Source organism: Pholcus phalangioides, unplaced genomic scaffold (assembly GCF_987345545.1).
Source record: "Pholcus phalangioides strain wild (caught in Gottingen) unplaced genomic scaffold, Ppha-v1.0 ptg000022l_1, whole genome shotgun sequence".
In the NCBI taxonomy this organism is placed as follows: domain Eukaryota; kingdom Metazoa; phylum Arthropoda; class Arachnida; order Araneae; family Pholcidae; genus Pholcus; species Pholcus phalangioides.
In genome coordinates, this window is record NW_028301615.1 from 1,247,584 (window position 1) to 1,269,004 (window position 21,421).

The 21,421-nt window shown below is 37.2% G+C and overlaps 1 protein-coding gene across 2 annotated transcripts in view; it reads right to left on the reverse strand.

Moving 5' to 3' along the window:
- Positions 1-20,895, reverse strand: part of LOC149069305 (calcitonin gene-related peptide type 1 receptor-like) — a 103,086-nt gene extending 82,191 nt beyond the window's left edge. The window contains exon 1 of one of the 2 annotated variants that reach the window (XM_089249602.1): positions 20,169-20,895. In XM_089249602.1, the coding sequence (XP_089105728.1) occupies positions 20,169-20,261 (93 nt within the window). In that variant the 5' untranslated portion in view covers positions 20,262-20,895. The remainder of the gene's footprint in view (positions 1-20,168) is intronic. The other variant, XM_089249601.1, reaches the window with a different exon arrangement.
- Between the last annotated feature and the right edge of the window lie 526 nt (positions 20,896-21,421).

Consider the following 21,421-nt stretch of genomic DNA (forward strand, 5'->3'; position numbering starts at 1 on the left):
TGACTTCGCCTAGGCCCGTGATGCTGATATGACCCTGCGTAGAAACCCCACAAGAGAAGTTTAGCCCAGGACCTGAACACTATCTCAAGTGTCCGGAGGTCGACCTCACTTTAAAAATGTTTTCTCGCTTTAAATTTACCGAGAACAAAAATCAACTCAATAAGTGATATGGAAATGTTTCCGTGCCGCTAAAGTGCTCTGGAACTGTGCAATGCATCGCTCAAGTGATCCGTAATTATGCCACGGATCACTTAAATAATCTGGGAATGTTCCGCGGGTAACTTGAGTGTGATGTACAACCGCAATGGAGGCCGCTTAAGTGCTCTAAAATTGTGCCACATGTCACTCAATGGGGATCTCTGAAAGTGCCACGGATCGTTTAAATTTTCCGGAACTCTGTCGCTGGTTACTTAAGTGATATTTGAATGTAACACGGGACTACTTCAGTGATCTGAAAATGGGGGGGGAGAGGGTCAAAAATGGCTAAAAATTTTGCTGACGTAATACTTGAACGACTTCAAAGCGAAAAGATTCGCACATCGCGTTTTTTCTGTAGGAGCATTACGTTAGACAGAGATCCAAAGAAATTCACTTATCATGTCTCTAAGGGCTCGAAAAATCTATGAAATTGTTCAACAGTGCACTGATGTCTTCCATTTCCATTACACGAAGCGTTTCACGAGACCAAAAAAGAATAATAGCTATTCGCTGATAAAAGCTTAAACTTGAAGGCAAAATTCTTTATGCACGAGGATAGATTGCGCACCAGCGCTAGAGAACATGTTACTTCGGTGATGAAGAGATATTCGCATAACACTATACAACACACGTCATACCACCAAGTCATTCATCAGCAAGAGTTATGCTCGAAAATATCGGGTCTGAGACTCACCACGGTGCTGGTGTTCGAAATTATCAACTGGATTTGTGCCAAGCGTGTTATTTCCATGAGACGAGGGGAATGAAACCACTAATCCCTATCTAGTGGATAGATCATTATTCTGAAGCCTACACACCATTGATCAATGTTCTGCTGCGGCTGTGGGAACCCTCCATTCCATAGCGGCGGTATCACATTAGAAATAAAAATGAATGCAGTGATTTGCAACAAGTGTGTGTGCTACAGAATTTGATTGAGATGCATCAGAATCACATTGTACAGTCAGCCCCGCTTAAACAGATATCAACGGTTCCACCCATTCGATATAAGGCGAGTTATTCCATTATGCAGGGTAAAATCCAATTCCCCGTTTCACACCGTTAGTATAGTTTGTAAAATATTTTGTACAATGTGATTACTTAATTCGTATTGCCAAATTTTGCTGGAGAACCGTTGATCCTAAAGGAATACTTTCAATTAGAGAAGTATCCAAAATAACGTGTAGAACTTAGATATGTCATTCATGTTGCAAGGGGTTGTATAGTTATTAAAATATGAATATTAACTTTTTATACGTGAACCCTGTTCTCAAAACCCAGTGAGAAAGTTGTTGACCTGTCTCTCAGAAGGTCAACAAAAAAAATCCACTTTTCTAAGTCAATATCCGCAGAGATATTTTTGAATTAAAAAAATTGGAGGAAAGGTCCGAAAGAAGAGCATAAAAAAAGGAGAAAAGAAGCTTTGTCCGTTAGTTTTTGCTGTTCTTTCCCAACTTTTCCCCGATTTTTGAATCGGATATATTATCTTGGCCAATATTGCACTTAGAAACATGGGATTTTTTTTGTTGGGATCACAGAGACAGGGCAACAACTTTCTAATTGGCATTTTGAGGGCAGGGTGTCCGTATAAAAAGTTAATTTTCTTATTTTAATAATCATACAACCCCTTTCAACACGAATGGCGTATATTCTATACGTTATTTGGATAATTTATCTAATTGGAAGTATACCTCTAGGATCAACGGTTCGGCAGTAAAATTCGGCAAGGGAAATCAAGTAATCAAGGCTGTATAGTTTGCGATATCTTAAACATCACATCGTGGTGGTGTGTTGTTGTTGTTTTTAATGTTGTTTTTTTTTTTGTCGTCACCTGTGTGTAACCATAATTTCCTTGAACATTGCATTCCCAAGAAAAATTTTCAGTTTTCAAAATCTCTGGTGATTTTCTCCTCTCCTTGCCTTATCATGGCATCGTTGATTGATGCGTTTTTTGCTCTCTCAGCAGAAAACCATTGCAATACATCTTGGTCGACACTGTGGAAATTGGATTTTCCACTTCCGCGTTTGCTGATCAAGCGCCTCCGTTCTATCGCCAATATCTTCTTCAATTTCATCCAAATTTTTCTAAATACTCGACAACTTAGCGCTTAAGAAATTCCATACTCAGAAAACTTCAGTTTCAAGTTGTTGTTTTTCATTGCATCCAAAACTTTCAATTTTTTGCACAAACCCAAATCCTTTCTTTCCGTGATTATTTTTCTAATTTCAAGACATTGCATGAATCTGGCATTTGTGTAGATTTTTTGAGATTTTTATTTTTATCTAGCGCTTTCTATGGGCGTCTCTATGAGCGCTCTCTCAGAGTTAGCGCTCTCTATGGGCGCAACAGTAAATAAAAATAAAGTATTCAAAATGAATACCGAACACAGCTTAGACGCTACGATACCTCAAGAGTCCAAGTCTTTTATGAGTTGGGCATACTTAATTGGAGGTGAGCTGTGGAATTGTTCGAAAACTATTCCGGGTATTGCGCTGTCCAAATGTTTTCAGAAAATTCATTGACACGTAAAAATTCCACATCATACGTGTATCTCGAAGACATTCCTCAAGGGTAACTTCTAATGGCCCGGTTGCATGCCAGAATGAGTTGAGTGTATATGCCCGGCTCTAACGCATCTATGATGTCAAAGTTATGCGTCGTGCGATGGATGGTGACAACATTCCGCTACTAGCTCGCAAATAACATCAAAGCCACCAGATGGCAACACGTATGTAGAGAAAGACGCCCTATCCCCACCTATTAACACAGTATACACGGAAAACTGGCTGTATGAGGAGATACTGATGTTTAGGAAAGAAAATTTCATCTCTACCCTCACGGAGAAGCGAAACTCCATCTCTCGTACACCGGACGAGTGCTCTACGTACCGGAATGTTGCAGTCGTCCATCGCACGGAGCCATCCAGCATACACTATTTATACTCTCCAAGGAGGGAATATTCTATCTGCTTTCATAGCTTACTGGTAGAGCACTCGTCCAGGATTCGAGTCTCTTTGAAAACAGAGAATTTTAATTCCCTGAACATCAATATCTCTTCGTACAGCCTCTTTTCTGTATATAAAAATTATTAACAAGTAGAATCTCTACAAGGAAATACACGTTTTCTGAATATTATGCTGAGGTGAACTCGAAAAGAAAAGTCATCTAGTCCCCGCCGGAAATCAAAACCAGGTCCTCTTGCAAACAGGGCAAGTGCGCTACCACATACACCACTGGAGCCCCAACAACGCTGCCATCCATATTTGTCTGATTCAACTCGGCATAATATCCCGAAAATTTCTATTTCCTTGATGTATTGGACTGAGAAAAGACCGTCCAACTCCCTCTATCGTCCCACCTGGAGTACATTTGCTGAAGTTAAGGGAGTCTAATAATGCCTATATTTCAGCTCCTCACACCACATGAAACTACAGAAGACCCGGGCTCGATTCCCGATGGAGACCAGATGACTTTTCTATCGGAATTCCCCCGGCAGAATATCCAGAGGAAAATGACTGTTTTCTTGATTATCCTTATAGTCATTAATTTTCTTAGCACTTCATCACATGTTATTATCACATTAGTGACTTCTACAATCTCAGTTCTAGTTTCGTCTAATTGAAGAAGAAGCTAATCAACTTATACGCTTTCTACAACTTTCTAACTTTCTAACTTGGTAGCGTATTATTTCCCAGAAGGCAACAGGAAAAACACGAAGTTCCTGAAATTTGATTTATCCCAGATACAAAAAAATCCTGGGAACGTGTGTTGAGGTCTGTTAATCCAATTTTCCAGGCGCTTTCAAAACCTCGTTAACATTGCGAAAAAAAATCGGTATTTAGGAAAAAAAAAGGACTGGATAGAATAAATTACGCCGTGTTCTCGACTAGAATTTTTCAATCCTTTTTTTTTTCGTTGTCCTGGAACACAAATCCGGAAAATAATTAGTAATTCCCGCAGAATAAATAACACCGCAAGGGTGAAAAAATTATTAGGTTATGTGCATGGACTTATGGATCTAAGGGAAATAATAATTCAACGGAATGTCCCGTTCCGGGACAACAAAAAAAATTGGATTTATCGGAAAATTTTTTAACAGAATTAATAAATTGTGGATGGAAAAAGCCTATTAAGAAAAAATTCCACATTATTATTTATTATTATCATTTTGGAAATCTTGGTTAAGTTTGAAAAACTAATTTTTAACTTGTGTTGGACAAACCATTCTTGTGTTTCGATTGTTGAAAACCCGTTCTTATGTTTCGATTTTTAGAAAACCCGTTCTTATGTTTCGATTTTTAGAAAACCATTCTTGGATTTCTATTGGTGTAAAACCATTCTTGGATTTTTATTGTTGTAAAACTATTCTTAAATTTTGATTGTCGGAAAAAACATTCTTTAGTTTAAATTGTGGAAAAAACATTCTTTAGTTTAAATTGTGGAAAAAACATTCTTTAGTTTAAATTGTGGGAAAAACATTCTTGAGCTTGAACTGTTGGTAAAGAAATTCTTAAATTTGTGATTGCCGAAAGGTCATTCTCTTGTGTTTTTATCGTTGGAAATCCATACTTGAGTTTTGATATGTTTAGACAAAAGTCTTGTGTTTATATTGTTGGATGCACCAATTTTTGATTATTGGATAACTATTGCTGTCTACGGCAAATAAATGTAACTCCAATGACCCTAAAAAAAATGATTCGATTTGTTATTTGAGCAATTAAATTATCAACTAATTATCCTAGACTGCTGGAGAAACATTTTTGCGGAAATTCTGGTTAATTTGAAAAACATTATTGAGTTTTTCGGAACAAAATGCTGTACGTTTCTGATTCTTGAAAAAATTATGTTGATTTTGGAAATGTAGAAACCACTGCATGATTTTTTGATTTTTTGGTGAGACGAAAAATATAGGTGAGTTGTTTTTTAAGAAATCATTGCTTTATTTGTTTCTTGAATAAATACTGAAAAGAAACACTAGTAAGTTTTGTACACATTAGTAAGTTCTACGATTAATATTGATTGTTAGAAACATTCTTCAGTTCTGCTTGTTAAATTATTAATAATAAATGTAAAGACCACATCGATGTTGAGTTCTGTGTGTTTGAAAAGCATTCAGAATTTGAAAAATATTTTGTTAAATACGTATTACTTGTTTGAAAATTTTTTGTTAAGTATTATATATGCTCGAAAAACTTTTGTTGGTTATAATGTTTTTAGAAAAATTGATGCTGAGTTTTTTTTTGGAAAACCATCGATGCGTTTTGTAGCTTGTTGCAAAGCTCTTATTAGATTAGTGCAGTGTTTCTGAAAGCGTGCTTCGCGGCTTCCATGGGCGCCGCCAACCTTTGTCAGGGGTGTCGGGGTGAGCTAGAGATAATAATTTGCGCGTCTAGTTATGCTTTGAAATGGCTCTTTTATATGGGAAACTTATCTAACAAATAAAATATCTATTCTGAAGAGCCGTAGACCATGAAGGGAGACGCGGGTGGCAAAAACTTGAGAACCACTGGATTAGTGAAAAACCATTTCCTGAGTGCATAAAGTGAACGTGATATGTTCTGCCAAACAGAAGTGGGGGGGGGGGGGGTGACAGTCAAGCCCAAGTGGAACATGAAACAATCTACCAACCCCGTCTTATCTCGACCCGTTTTCGAGTTATGGTGAATAATTAATAATGGAAAAAAAAATGTGTCAAGTCTGTAAAACCCGTCAGGTTTTTTACTCCCAGACCACGTAGTCGGGAATGCGGGTTAGTTAATGATAATCACAACAGTACTGACGGGGAATTACCCACCTCTGACTTGGATGGCTTCTCGATTGACAACAAACCACCGGGCAAATTAAAATGTGTGTTAATAAATGCCAGGAGCTTGGGTAACAAGAAAGATTTTTTAGAAACTATGATAGTTGTGGAGGACTTGGATCTTATAGCCATTACAGAATCTTGGGCAAACGATGGGGATGAATCTTTCTTACACATCTCCGGATACGATACTTTTTTGAGAAATAGATCTGATAGGAAAGGGGGTGGAGTGTTGATATACGTGAAATCATGTTTGAAGGCTAGAGAGTGTAACGTGCAGAGAAGTGATATTGAAACCATATGGGTTGAACTTGAGAACAAAAGACGTCATAAGCTTATTGTTGGGGTTTGTTACAATCCACCGAATAGGGATCAAAACCATATCGCCAAAATGCATGATGAAATTTCCTACATGTGTAAGCGAAAGAGGGTTCTCATACTAGGGGATTTCAATTACCCGGGTATTGATTGGGAGAACCTTTCATCTGGAAATCAGTATGAAAGAGACTTTCTTAAGTTGGTGCTCGAAAATTTTTTGTATCAGCATGTATCAGAAGCCACTAGGGGTACTGCTATTTTGGATTTAGTTCTTACTAGTTCTGAGGATCTAGTTGAACATGTTTCGGTGGGGGAAGAGTTTTCTTCCAGTGATCATCGTATCGTCAGATTTCTCTGTAACTTTTCCTCGGGTAAGGTTGATAACAAAAGACTGGTTCCTTGTTTTCGGAGAACTAACTTTGATGTTTTGCGAAGAAGGTTAGCGGAAGTTTTCAAAGACCGGTTGGAATCAGTAGGGGTGGTAAGTCAATGGGAAGAATTTAGTACGAAGCTGTCCTCTGTTTTGCACGACGTCATACCCTTTGTTCGAAAAAAGCGTGTTTGTACATCACACCCTCTATGGTTCACGGATAGCGTGCGGAACCTTTATCTTGAAAAGAAAAGAGCATTCAGAGAGTATAAAAGTGGACGAGGTGACCTATCATTGTTTACTGATAAAAGAAGACTGTTGAAGAAAGCGATAAGGGATAGTAAAAAGCAAGTTGAATCTAGGTTGGCAGATAACATTGGCTCTGACCCAAAATCATTTTTTCGATACGTCAATAATGGATGTAAGGGGACAGTTGGCCCCCTCTCGATAGGAGGCTCAAAAGTAGAGAGCAATGTAGGCATGTGTAGTGCTTTCAATGACTTTTTCGCGTCGGTTTTTAATGGAGATAATGATATTCGATATACGGGTGTTGCATGGGGTAATAAAACGCTCAACGATATTCAAGTGGAAGACGTGGAGGTCCTAAATCTTCTAAGAAATGTATGTGCAAGCAAAGCACCAGGACCAGATGATATCTATCCCAGGGTTCTCAGGGAAGGTGCTAATGAATTGTTGGGGCCAGTCGCACAGATATACAGGAGTAGTGTTGCTGAGGGTATCGTCCCGAGAGATTGGAAACTGGCTAACGTTGTTCCGATATTTAAGAAGGGTAGTAGAGAAGTGGTGTCTAATTATCGTCCAGTGAGTTTGACGAGCTCCCTCTCGAAAATTTTGGAAATTATCATCAACAGGCAGTTTGTGAAGTGGATAGACGAGAATAATGTATTGTCGGATAATCAGCATGGGTTCAGGAAGGGGAAGTCATGTGTAACTAACCTCCTTTGCTTCTATGATTACGTGACTAAGGCTTTGGGTAAGAGCAAAAATGTCGACGTTGTTTACCTTGATTTCCAGAAGGCATTCGATCGGGTCCAACATGGCAAACTCTTGAAGCGTTTACACGAGATTGGAATAGGGGGCAACTTGCTGAATTGGATAGAATCGTGGTTAAGAGACAGGTCGCAACGAGTTATGGTGAACGGGGAATTCTCTGGTTGGACAGACGTCACAAGTGGAGTTCCTCAGGGAAGTGTCCTTGGCCCCATACTTTTTTCACTTTTTATCGATAAACTCGATCAGGGTATCGATGGAATTACTAGCAAATTCGCAGATGATGTGAAGCTAATGGGGGTAATCGGGAATGAAAGCGATAGGGAGTTGCTCCAGACCAACTTAAACAAGATTGCAGCATGGGCAAATGAATGGAGCATGACGTTTAGCGTAGATAAGTGCATGGTCGCTCATTTTGGTTCGAACAACCCACGGTTCTCTTACGAGTTGAATGGTGTCACTATCCCGGATGCAACTAGAGTCACCGATTTGGGAATTCTCATTGACGAGCGACTTAAGTTTTCTGAACATTGTTCAGCGGTTGTCAAAAAAGCGAATAGAATGCTTGGTCTCATTTTCAAAAAGGTCTCTTCGCGTTCTCCTAAAGTCATTCTTCCGCTTTTTCGAGGCTTAGTTCGTCCTGGACTGGAGTATGCTGTAAGGTTTTGGAGACCATACCTACAGAGGGACATAGACTTGGTTGAAGGGGTGCAGAGAAGAGCTACGCGTGTCCTTATTGGCACACAGGGCTTGAGTTATGAAGAAAGACTTCATTTTTTGAATATGTTTACATTGGATGAACGCAGGTGTCGAGGAGATATGATCGAAGTGTTCAAAATTTTCAATGGGATGGATAGGATGGACCATGAACTTTTAGTACACCGCCAATCGACTGCTTTTACAAGGGGACACCAGTATCGATTGGTGAGGGACAATGCAAGGTTATGGTGTCGCAGGGAATTTTTTTCTAATAGGGTTGTTAATAAATGGAATAGCTTACCCCCGGAGGTAGTAAATTGTAACACAATTGACACGTTTAAAAAGAAATACGATAAACATGTTTGGGTAAATCGAGAAGCTATCCATTCTTAGAATAAGACAACCATAAGTATTCTTTATGGGCAATGTATAATATTTTATCATGTGTATATATTGTTTGTAATTTGTGTTAATTGCATTTTTAATTGGGTTGCTGTATTTTTGAAACATATGACAACCATATTTTTATGGGCATCTTTTTATCAGCCACCTCGTTGGGCATTTTGCCTGTTGTGGCGTTGTATTTGTATTTGTATTTGTATTTATAAACCCAAATTTGTGAAGTTCCTGAAAAACCTTCATGCAAACTAAGCATATATTCAAAGAAAGAAGAAAACTGCATTTTCATCAAAATATCTGGGTTTAATGACGAGGTACAAGCGCTAAAAGATTGGCAAAGTTCAAAATCGAATTGTCGCAAAAATTTTTAATCAGAAACCCTTCAAATACCCTTCTAGCTACAATCGGTCAAATATACTAGAAACTTGTTTATTACACCAGCTTCCAAAAGAGTCAACAATAAGTTGTATCGGTGATCTAGCTCAGGAGAGAAATTTAGTTCCTCTTTATATTCTTACTTTTTAAATACACATTTTGGAGGGGGGGTTTTTTTGGAAAACTATTTTTAGATTTTACTCGTAGAAGCAAATTTTCCCGTTAAATCGTTATTGACTTTTTGCCCAAAAAAGCCAATGCTCATTAGTAAACCTAAGAAAACTATGACTGCATATTTGTTATGCATTTTGCATATTTCGCTGTTTTTATGCGATAGAGAATTTTTTCATGATTTTTAGTAATTTTAAAATACTTTTTCATGATTTTCAGTAATTTCAGGGCATTTTTTATAATCTTCAGAATTTAAGACCTATCTTCAAATTTTGGAGCGTTATTTTGCATATTTGCATAACGATGAAGATGAACTATTTTCCTCTCTTAAGCCCTTTGTTCCCTAGTTTCATCTCCCACAATTGGCGGTTTCAGCAATAATTGGCAATTTTACTTTCCTTTGACATCGTTTTTGAAAATGAGTGGCGATTTTTCGGAAATTTTAGCAACTATTATCAATTTTATCTATATAGCTTTGGTATAATTTTTTGACAATGACGATTTCCTGTAATTTCTCGTATTTTTCCCGAGGAAATATGGTCAGCCTATTTATGAAAGCATATTTTTAGGTTTTTTTAAGACGTAAATGCATTTTTTATGAAGCATATTCTTTCAGTTTTTCGGTCATAAAAACCCTAGCTCTACTCATTAGCATATCCTGGAAAAATTCTTGTTAGATTTGTACTCATTTTAGAAAAAAAAACCATGGTCGTTATTTTCTTCAACAATTAGCGAAAAAGATTTTCCTTAGCCTCTAGTCCGATAGGATCAGAAAAGACAAGATGAGTCTGTCATCATCTCTTCTACTATCAGACATCTTCCAACATCGCGTCAAAGTCATCAATCGCGAGCGACATGTCAAAAGACATCCTTCATCAAGAAGTCATCAATATAATATTCGAATGCGCCGCCGATGACTAACCATCACCCAGACAGCAAGCAACATGTCGACATGACGTTGGATGATTAGAACATTATCAGAATATTCAAAACGAATATTATCGAAACTATGTCTGGTCTATTTTTTTCTTAACTTAATCACGATAATTCTTCGCACCCAATGAATCGGAACTCCATTTTTTTCACACATTTTGATGTGAAGTCTATCACTTAACGTGGAAATGAATTTCGAACTAGATCGACTGAAAAAAAATAGATAAAGATGGACGGTGTGCGTGAAAATAAAATGGCGTCAATAATGAAAATAGTTGAATGAAAAATCTTTTTTTTTTTCACCCGTCTTGGCAATTGGTTCATTCTTGAGCAAACATTTCGTCAATGTTTCACAATTCCCAAAGGTGTTTGCCGATGGCGGGCGGATGTGTCCAATCACTCTAAACCTGTTCTGGGAATATTTACAATCATTGCGCTTCCATCGAAATGATTTCAGCGATTATTTGCTATCCACGTGACGGTCAACAATTAATTCCCCGATGAATCAACAGATGTTTTAGTTTCATTCGCGCCTATGCGCACAAAGGAACGAGGATAAGTGATAGATTTAAGCTTCAATATATCGTGGTTATTTCACAATATTACAATTGTACTATTAATATTTTATAGATTTTTTTTTATATTTGAGAAATTATTGTCGATATCGAATTGTTAGGAAAGACCATTGTTGATTTCAAATTGTTAGAGAAGACCATTGTTGATTTCAAATTGTTAGAGAAGACCATTGTTGATTTCAAATTGTTAGAGAAGACCATTGTTGATTTCAAATTGTTAGAGAAGACCATTGTTGATTTCAAATTGTTAGAGAAGACCATTGTTGATTTCAAATTGTTAGAGAAGACCATTGTTGATTTCAAATTGCCAGAAAAACCCATTGTTGATTTCAAATTGCCAGAAAAACCCATTGTTCATTTCAAGTTTTCAGAGAAAACCGTGGTTGAGTTTTGCTTGTTGGGAAAAATTCATTCTTGAGTTTCGTGTTGGAAAAATCAATGTTAATTTTTTGCTCGTTGACAGTAAAATTTGGTAAATTTTGGGAAAAAATACTATTTAGTTTTTTTGATTGAAAAAACTTTTTTTATGAATTTGTTAAAAGAACACGCTGTTGAGTAGTTGAGCTTGCTTTGACTGTTGTCGAATTAAACTTTTTGCCATATTGCTAATTAAGTATTCTGACAAACCATTGTTAATTAAGCTTGTTGACAAGCATTGCTTATTTTAAGCTGGTGAGAAAAACGGTTTTCAATTGTTATTACAAACTATTCTCGTATTTAAATGACACGGATGCGCTTTAAATAGCACGGATGAGTTTTCCTTGATGGCTAACATAGTTCAATTTTGCAATGTTAAAAACCATTGATAAATTTGTTTCTTTAATAAATACTGTAGACTTGGAAAATAATCACCGAGTCGTATTTTCTGCAGAAACATTATTGACTGGTGTTTGGGGGAAAAACCATTGTTAATTTTAATTGCCAACACAATTTTTAAAAATAATGAACGAAAAGTTTGTATGAAATCGAATACTGAAATTACGCAAGAACCTATATATAAGCATGTTACAGAAACACCAAATAGAATGTTTCGTGACCTTCGAGATTGATGCATCGTGATTAGCTCTGGCGTAAAACGTATTCAAATCTTGAGGAGAAGTTGATATACGTTCAGTTACGCAAAGACACAAATTTGTGTAGATTGAATCGATGATACAAAGACTACAAGATTCCCAGCGAAGCGTACATTCAATGGCCAACGGTATGCTTCATTTCCGAATGTCTTTTAGAATCTTTACACGGTTCGAGTGAACCTCTCCCGTTTCCAGGCGAAATCTTCCATCACCAGGAGAAGAGTTTTCACCGTATTCAAATTCCTATTCATTCTCCCGGTTGAAACGAAATTAAATCGCGTTCCATCGGCAAAGCCGAGGCAACTTTTTTCCTGTTCAATCATCAAGTATGGATGGGGAGGAAAAATATTGTGTGCGTATCGCAAACGATCCCAAGATCTCTCTTTACGGGCAGCGGTCACGCCTGCCTGCCTAGCTGCATGCCTGTCTGTCTGTCGGTCTGTTTGCGTATTATTTACGCACAAACACAGTCTATTGCAGGCATCTTCAACCTGTTGCTCGCGAGTATTATGGTGCTCCCTGAACCAACCAGAGAGTTCGATACTTGTGTCCAGTTTTGTGCTCACATGCACTTGAGCAACCTATTAAACACCTTTTACACATTGCACTCAAGGATTGAAATCATCCTTATTTCATGCATTAGTACGTCAAACTTGCTGTAAGGGTGCTCTTCTTTTGGTGATGAATACAGGCAGTGCTCGCGACTAGGAAAAAGGTTGAAGGCCTGTGTCTATTGCCGCAACTAGATTTACTTCACATTTTCCAGAGATCGCGAGTTTCATTGGAAAGTTAGAGAAGGCGATGTGTCAAAAATTAGGGATTTTAGATACTCTGTGAAGGACATTTTCAAATTTTAAAGGTCGGAATAGTTGCGGACATGGGCATTGGCACTTGCGGACAACATTTCTTTACTCTAAAAGATTAAAACTTTAAGAGGCTGCACCTAAAACGAAGAGGACACTGTTTTGCATTTGCGCCTCGACGTTTTTTCTTTTCTTTTTCTTCCAACCCGTTGGAAGAAAGGATCTATCCAAGTTGAATTGATCTCTCTGGCAGTCGCCAATTTTGCGATAACACATTAAGTAAGTGTTTCAGGCAAGTGCTACTAAATTTACCAGAATTTTTGTTGTTGTTAAAGCATTTGTGCGTCTCAACCTTACCAGAGATCAGAAACGTGTGTGAGATAGGAAGTGAAATGTTGTCAGTAAAAGCCACCAATTTCGCAAGGGTCACTGTCCATAACAGCCACACTTCGTCTACAAGAACAACCACAAATTTTTGAAAAGAAAATAACCATTTACATTCGTCATTTACATGCCCTGAAATATTAAAAAAAAGAAGTTCAAAAATCAATTTCCGAATTGTATTCGGCAGGAAATTTTATTCCTCGCTTGTTTATGCGCGTTTAAAATATCGTATTAAGTATTGTATAAAATTTCGTATTTTAATGCAAAATTGAAATAGCAGCCATGATTCAATTTTCTTATTATTTTCCCTTCATTCTCCTATGGTTTCAGATTTCCACACAAAATTGGAAAATTTCGAATCCATTGATATCAAATTGCAGTTAGGAACGATACGAAAACTAATTCTTAATATCAATTTTTAAATACTGTGCATACCGCTTAATGTGATCAGGGACTCGGGGTTTCTGATAACAGTAACATATTGAAAAGAAAAAAAAAACTTAATAACATCATGGGCCACCGGATAAATGATGCCCTGGTGCCCCATTACAATCTAGAACTACCTACTCACCAGTAATTGGAAGGTATAGCATTTTCTAGAAATAGTAGTATAGAAATTATTTCTATATTCACTTTCCAAAAATCACAGTACAAAATCTCTTTAATACGAGGCTCTGGATACACCTTGGGGCCCCGTCCCGTGCCCTGATGGGGCCCATGATTTTTTGGGACAGCCCTTGACAACTCACACACACAGATTATCATTTTATAGATTTTTTTTTTCCTCATTGAGAAATGATTTTGAATAGTTTCTCTTAAAAAAACGACTATTCGATCACCACCCACACAAGTCGATTAAACGGCTATTAAGGCCATCATCGATTTATAATGGGTGTCAAAGAGGAACGAGAGAAGGGAGGAGGGGCACCTTCGATATAATAATAATATATTGACGAGGCAAGACGTCTCGTGATTTATGGGTGGTCACGGCAAAACTAAGGACATCAATTTTCTTCAGGTTCTTCATTATACGAGACTGGGTTCCCCTTGCTATTTGAAACAATTATCCATACCATTTTTTTTTCTTCTTAATTTCATAACTTTAGAAATTAGAAAGACCGTAATAAAGTCTATTTTTTGCTATTCGTATAATAGCCGGAAACTGCCATTATCGGATTATTATTTTTTTTTTTCTCGTGAAGAGTAGAACGCGTTTGTTTATGAGGAGTGAGGATTTCTGAGTTTGCCGGGAAGTTCCGTTTCCTGCTTTTACGGATTTATGCTTTATGCGGATGGTTTATGTCACGTGGGAGCGGAATATGAATGAGAGTTAATGTGTATATTGTTCGACCATTTGATAAACGATTAATTAAGTGAAGATAAAGTAATTTCGAATGCTAGATCAAGGGAAACTCCAGCATATTCGATAATTTTTTCAGGTCCGAAAAAAAATTTTAAAAAGTATCCGCAAAACATTTGAAACAAGTATCCGCAAACATATTCAAAAAAGTATCCCCAAAACAGTTTAAAACAATTATCCGCGCAAAATCCGGATGTAAAAATCCTTCAATGTAAAAACCGCAAAATCCCCCAATGTAAACATTGGAGGAACGCAGGTGTCGGGGGGAATATGATAGAAGTGTTCAAAATTTTCAATGGGATAGTTAGGAATGACCATGGGTTATTAAAACACACCGTCAATCAACTGCTTCGACAAGGGGGACACCAGTATCGATTGGTAAGGAATAATTCTAGGTTGTGATGTCGCAGGGAGTTTTTCTCTAATTTTTCTCTAATATTTGTTTATAAATGGAACAGCTTACCCCCGGGGATCGAGTGTAAATTCGAACACAATGGACACGTTTAAAAAGAATTACGATAGATATAGTGGTATAAATCGAGAAGCCATCCTACTTAAATAAAACAACCATAATCCTTTCATCGGCAGTGTATTATATATTATTAATTATTGGTAATTGTTGTTTTTTCCTCGTGTTATATTGCGTTGATTTTTGCGGGCATTTTTTTTCCCACCCATCTCGTTGGTCTATTTACATTTGTATTAAAACCCTTTGAAACAACTATCCGCGCAAAATCATTTCAAACAACTATCCACAAAACCATTTGAAAAAGTATCCGCAAAACAATTTTAAACAAGTTTTCGCAAAGCAATTTTAAACATGTACCTGCAAAACCCTTTAAACCAAGTATCTACAAAACAATTTGAAGTGTCCGGAAAATAATTTACGACAAGTGTCCGCAAAACAGTTTAAAACAAATGCAGCGTAACCTCTCGATAACGAGAACCCATGGAACCGAAAGTTTTGTTCGCTCACGGGAAGTATCTGTTAATAGGTATTGAAATACATACATTTTTTTTTTTTTAAATGTCCGTTAGCTGGGGAGGGAGTTCATCTGCAGATTTAAATCGATATTACCAGTGATCTATCGTGTTTTAATTGATTTCATCATGTTTTTTCTCGACGACACGGTTGTCCAAATCGTATAAATTTAGCATTTATACGGCTGTTGAAACGTCAGCTGTCCATACGGCTATTAGGTCTTTTTACTTTGTTACCGTACACGATCCACAGGCTTTACCAACCATTGTCAATTTAAGCCAGGAGTGCAAACTTTTTCAGTTCTCGGACCAGATATGAGGTATTTTTGCCACTCGCGGGCCAGAAACTGGAATATATAGGATCTATGATATATATATATAATCCAAAATCCCATATTTTCAACGAAGCTAACTTGAATTTTATTCTTTACCGAAATCAAGGATTGAGATCATTTTCACAACTTACAACTTATAAATTGTAATATAATAATTACCACTAATTATCAAAATTAATTATTGTCACACAAATATATTCATCCCAAATATTCCTCAAACCATATATGTTTTGTGTGTAAGTAAGTGTATTACATGAAGTACTCCCTACATTTCCCGATTAGTGATTTTTCAACAATTTTAGCGACATTTGGAAATTTTACTTAACTTTGACTTTTTTTTGGTTTGTAATTGGCAGCTTTATTTATCGTTTGGCGATAACTGGAAAATTAACTTATCTTTGACGTACATATTTTTGATGATCATTGTCGATGTTCGGTATGGATTCTGATTTTACAGTATTTTTACAAAGGAAATATAGTCAACTTTTTTACTATATTCATATTTTTCTACCGGAACACCTTTCGCATTCCGGATAGAACCCCTTGGTGGGCCAGAAGTAGTGCACCCCTGCTCCAAGCCATTGATTCAACCCTCAAAGCGCTCGCTCCCACCATACACTGATGATGAGCGTAGTAGCATGCTCAAACCATCCTGTTAGGATTAGAAATGCTTTTTTTAAAGATGAAATTCTTTAAAGGACGTATAGATGGCGTACGCATACATATTCTGGGGGGGTTTTTTTCATCATTTAATTTTTTTTTATTATCTCCATTCTCTGACAGGTTTGCTTGTGCTTTATGAGAAGATGCAACATGAGATTTCCTGGCTCCAATCACTACCGTGTTGGTGATTTTGGGCTTGAATCCAGATTTTGCGTTTGAATCACCCCTTTTTTTCGATTGTATTGCAGTTTGCAACTCCTGTGAGTTGGATTGCCATCTATCTTTCACAGAAAAAGAAACTGAAAAAAGGGAAATTATTGTGTTTTTTTTCCTTTGTTTTTTTTTTTTTTTCTTGCTCACCCTGTACTTGTTTCTAAAATTTTCGTGCAACAGATGAAAATTTCGAATGGCTTGATTGGCCCGTTTAATTTGCCCACACTTGTTATTTATAATTACTATGCCTTGATACACGAGAATCGATAAATTACAGCAGGAATCATTGCCTTGATGTCATGCCGGTACAGTCGAATACGTTATTATATGGAAGCTTAGAACCAGACAGGACATTAGCCGATATTTAATCTTAATTATTACAAGGCTCATTAATTAATTTAATGAGCCTTGTTTCCGTTCCTTCTGCTTCCGTTTTTATTGTGTTCCCGCCAAGAAATACCTTAAACTAGAACTCATAACATTGAGGGTTCATCTGTTGTTCTATTCATACTTAACGATTAAACAAAGAGAAATTTATTGCATGTTTGGCATTCCGACTTGCCTTATGACCCGTATACGAGACATTCCCGTATTCTTACGTAATTTTGAGCGACTTCTTTGATAAAAATCTTCCATTTTTTCTACTAAGCTCACTTTAATTCACAATCTTTACTAGGGATGAAGAAAATTTACATAATTGAGAAATTATATATTATAATAAATATACCAGCATATAGAATATATATTATCCCAACATATTCTTCATGTTCATGATTTTGTTTTTTCCATTAAAAGGCATTTGAATTTGCTGCAGCAACGGTCACCCTGAGCTAATGAAATAACGTCTTCTCGTGTACAATTGGTTTTGATTTCATCTGATTAAATTTTTGTAGCTTTAAAGGTCTTGGAAACGTGAACCTCTGCCATACAGGAAAAAAATTTTTTGGAATCTTCAGTGCCGTTATAATCGAGTTTCACTGTAAATCAGTTTACTTAAAGAATAATTATAAAAATGATTAAGTTTTGTTTTCGATCAATATTAAGATGTAATACGTGTTTGTTTGTGAAAAAAGATTTGTTTGAGATGGTTTGTCTCTCTCAAACCTCGTTAGCAGGTCATCCGGATAAGGCGTCACTCCGGTTACCGAGACACTTTCTTTAAAAATCCCGATTGTCCTCTATGACTCGTTCTTATGTTATTAAACTCCTGATAATGCGTCGCCACGTTACGCTTTAGAGGTCTCTTTAGTGTGAAAAAGTGCGCCTTCCAATTTTTCATTGAAATCAGAAACTTTTCATACAATGCGCACGATAAGCTTAACGCTTACGTTCGACAGAGCATACGCCCTCGTGAAACAGAGTTTGATGGGCCTTTAGTCCGGCGAGGCTCTAAGACAGAGGTGGGTTTAACGGCGTTCGCACCAGAAGCGTACCCGGAGCCCCGACTTCTCAAGGGTCCTGAAAAACCTGAACTTCACATTATTTTCTAATTTAAGGGAGCCCAATATTTTCTTTTATGCCCGGGGCCTCGACTGACTTTAATCCGCCACGGCTCCAAGACACAGGAATAAGCCTGACTCACAATTTTTATGTTAACTCATTTGTAGGTCACCGGTAATTTAGAATTTTGTTACGCTGTTACAAAATTAAATCATTAATTTTTTTTTCCTATCCTGTGTTCAATAATACGAGGCTCGTATATGCACCTGGGGCCTCCAGATCACACTGAAGTGGGCAAATGCGTAAAGACGGCCCGGCCAGTATTTGCTGGTCGAATAAACGTCATTTTCATCCATTTCAATGGATTTAAATAACCTTGAAAAAGAATGTATTATATTACAGTCGAATCTAGTTTTAACGAATACTGTTATGGCGAAAATCTCGTTCTAACGAACACTTTTCTAATCCCCAGATAAGTTTACATTGGAACAATGCAAAAACCTGGAATTCCTTTATAACGAAGTTATTTCTCCGGTCTCTTGGAGTTCGCAAAACGGGATTCAACTGTATTATAACTAGCGTAATTTTTAGTAGGGCTGGTCCGATTAATCGATTCATAGCGTCAGTTAATCGATCAATTGTTAATCGCAGTTAAAAATTTTAGTTGAGTTAATCGACTCGATCGATTCGATTAAAAATCTGATACTTTTTACTTTAAATTTATAACTTGTTTTATTTGATGAAATCGAATAGAGATGCATTGAATTATGTTCGAACACATAACATTTCAGATGTATAGCCATGTTTAAATATATTTGAATCAATATTTTAATAAAAGTTTTCGGCATGGGGGGGAAATAGATAAAAGTCGAAACAACTCATACAAAACGTAAACTGGTGATTCAATTAAGATTACATGGTTACGGAAAAATATTCGATTGAAGTTAATCGATCAATTAATCGATTAAAACTTTTTGATCAACCAGTTAAACATTTTTTTATCGATTCACAGCCCTAATTTTTAGCATAAAACCACAAAATATATATACTACAATAGTTCGTTTCCTCGGTCCACGATACATCACATCAATACACTTTATGGATATTTTGCCAAGGTGAACTTGAACTATTCAGGCAAGTGCACTTACTCGGTAAGCAACAGGTCCGAATATTTCCCAAGTTCACCTTGACAAAATATTCAGAATGTCTATTTATTTGAAGTTTTTCGAATATATTTGTCCAAAAAAAAGTGTGTGTGTGTCCCTAACTGCTACCGGCGTAATGGCTTCAGGTCAAAATTAAAGAGGACTTGAGCACCACCTTTTAATTTACATATTTATTGTCATAAATCATATTGCGGTAGATCTTATCGACCAAGCCCCTCATGCAAATGAGGTCCCCGTACCACCAGGACCGTCCTAAGAGCATCATGGGCAACGGGCGAAGTGATTTTTCTGAGCCCCTGCTTGGCAAATTCTTGAAAAATTCAACTGCTCAGATTTCCGAGGGCCCCCTCTCCTCTTGATTGCCAGGGTGTTCCAATGAGTTGAGTCGGCACTGCAGCGCGCGGGTGGGAGACGTGTTAAAATGGCCCTAGGTGCCCCGTATAGCACACGTAAATTCTGCAATTCAAGAATTCTCACTTCTAGTATAGATACAATTTTTTTTTTTTTAATTCGCTGTGTGGTAGCTTATTATTACCTAATGAAACGGAAGATGGCATTCACGAACTTCTGGAGCTTCTGGTTTGGAAATTAAATGTGGAAAATTTTCGACGTTACTGTTTCTAAGTTGCTCAGTCATCCAAATGGTCTGGATTTTTTTTAAACGGCACTATCTCGTTAAAATTCATAATAAAGATCATCTTTGCGAGTTACAAGAAATTTTTCTTCTTTGGAAGCTGTCCGGGTTCCGTGGCGTTTGATCTTGTGAAACCCCCAAAAAAAAGCTGTCATAGAACCCCAGTTAAAAACCCATGGTATATTCATCAATAAGACAAATAAATAAACACAAAATATTTTAAAAAGAGTAAAATAAATGAAGACAAACAAAAAATATCATACCATTTCGATGATTGCCACAAGTAGAAGAAGCACCAAATATTTTGCACCGCACATCATGATTCGCTTACACACAATTCTCTCAATAATTTCCATACAAAAAAATTGTTTTTAGTATTTGGCGATTGAAATAATTCTCATTTGAGCGTCGCTTTACCAACTAAGAGCATTCCTTTCGCATTCCACTTCATCTTCTAAATATTCGATACAGAATTTCAAAGTATTACAAGGAGTCTTGATGAACATTCTGTCCTGCACCTCCTCTTCCGGAAATCATGCATATTCATATGGGGAAACACGGACCCAGTGTCACGTTTACGCACTCTTTCGGTGTCACCAAACTGTCACTTCCTCAAACTGAAGAAGAATCGTGATCATTATATTCTCAACACTGTTGAATATTTAACACTTCAAATAAAAAAAAGAAAGAAAAGCACGTGTGCTGTTATTATGATAATTCCGCGGAGAGTGTCAGAAGAGTAGCATATGTCGAGATTTGTCCTCATAGATGCCGTTTAATAGACATGTGTCAAAATGGGAATGTCTTCATCTTGTTTCGTTAGAAATTTCAATCATATGTATCTCGATAGTGAAATGATTTAAACGCGTGTCGTCCGTGCGACCCACCGGAGCAGTTTGAGAGAGAGAGAGAGAGCCTAAAGTAAGAAGTGTGTGTAACTGTCCGGTGAGATGATCGTTCCTCTCTTATGCCGCCGCCTCCAACTATTTTGTGACAGCGACCGGAACGCCATCTAGAACACTGCTCGAATCTGCCGAGTTTTTTCTTTTTATCGAAAAGTGAAAAGAGTTTTTCAACAGCGGATGACAGAGAAGTCCCCCCCCCCCCACATCCACTATTTTTTGCATGCTCGTTTTATTTGTTTTGTTTTCTTTTCAAGTAGGAGCAGGAAAAAGTTTTTGCGGCGCGCGTTTCCGCCATCACGAGCTTCGATGATTCCAGTCAATTAATTACTCGGATATTGAATGGAATTACGAAACACTACAAACATATCTCTCGGTGCACAACCTCAGGACCCGTAAAAGAATACGGAAAGACGTTTCATTCGGACCACAACCACACAACATGACATTTATTTACAGGAGTTCCGATAAATTCGTAAATAGTTCGGAAATTCATAAAAATTGAAGTTAACTGGTATATTTGAATAGCTGCTGTGTTGGTCGAGTGGTCGTAGTGACAGACCTGGGTTCGAACCCATCGGTGCCACAGTGGTGGAACGTTAAAGTTGCTTTGA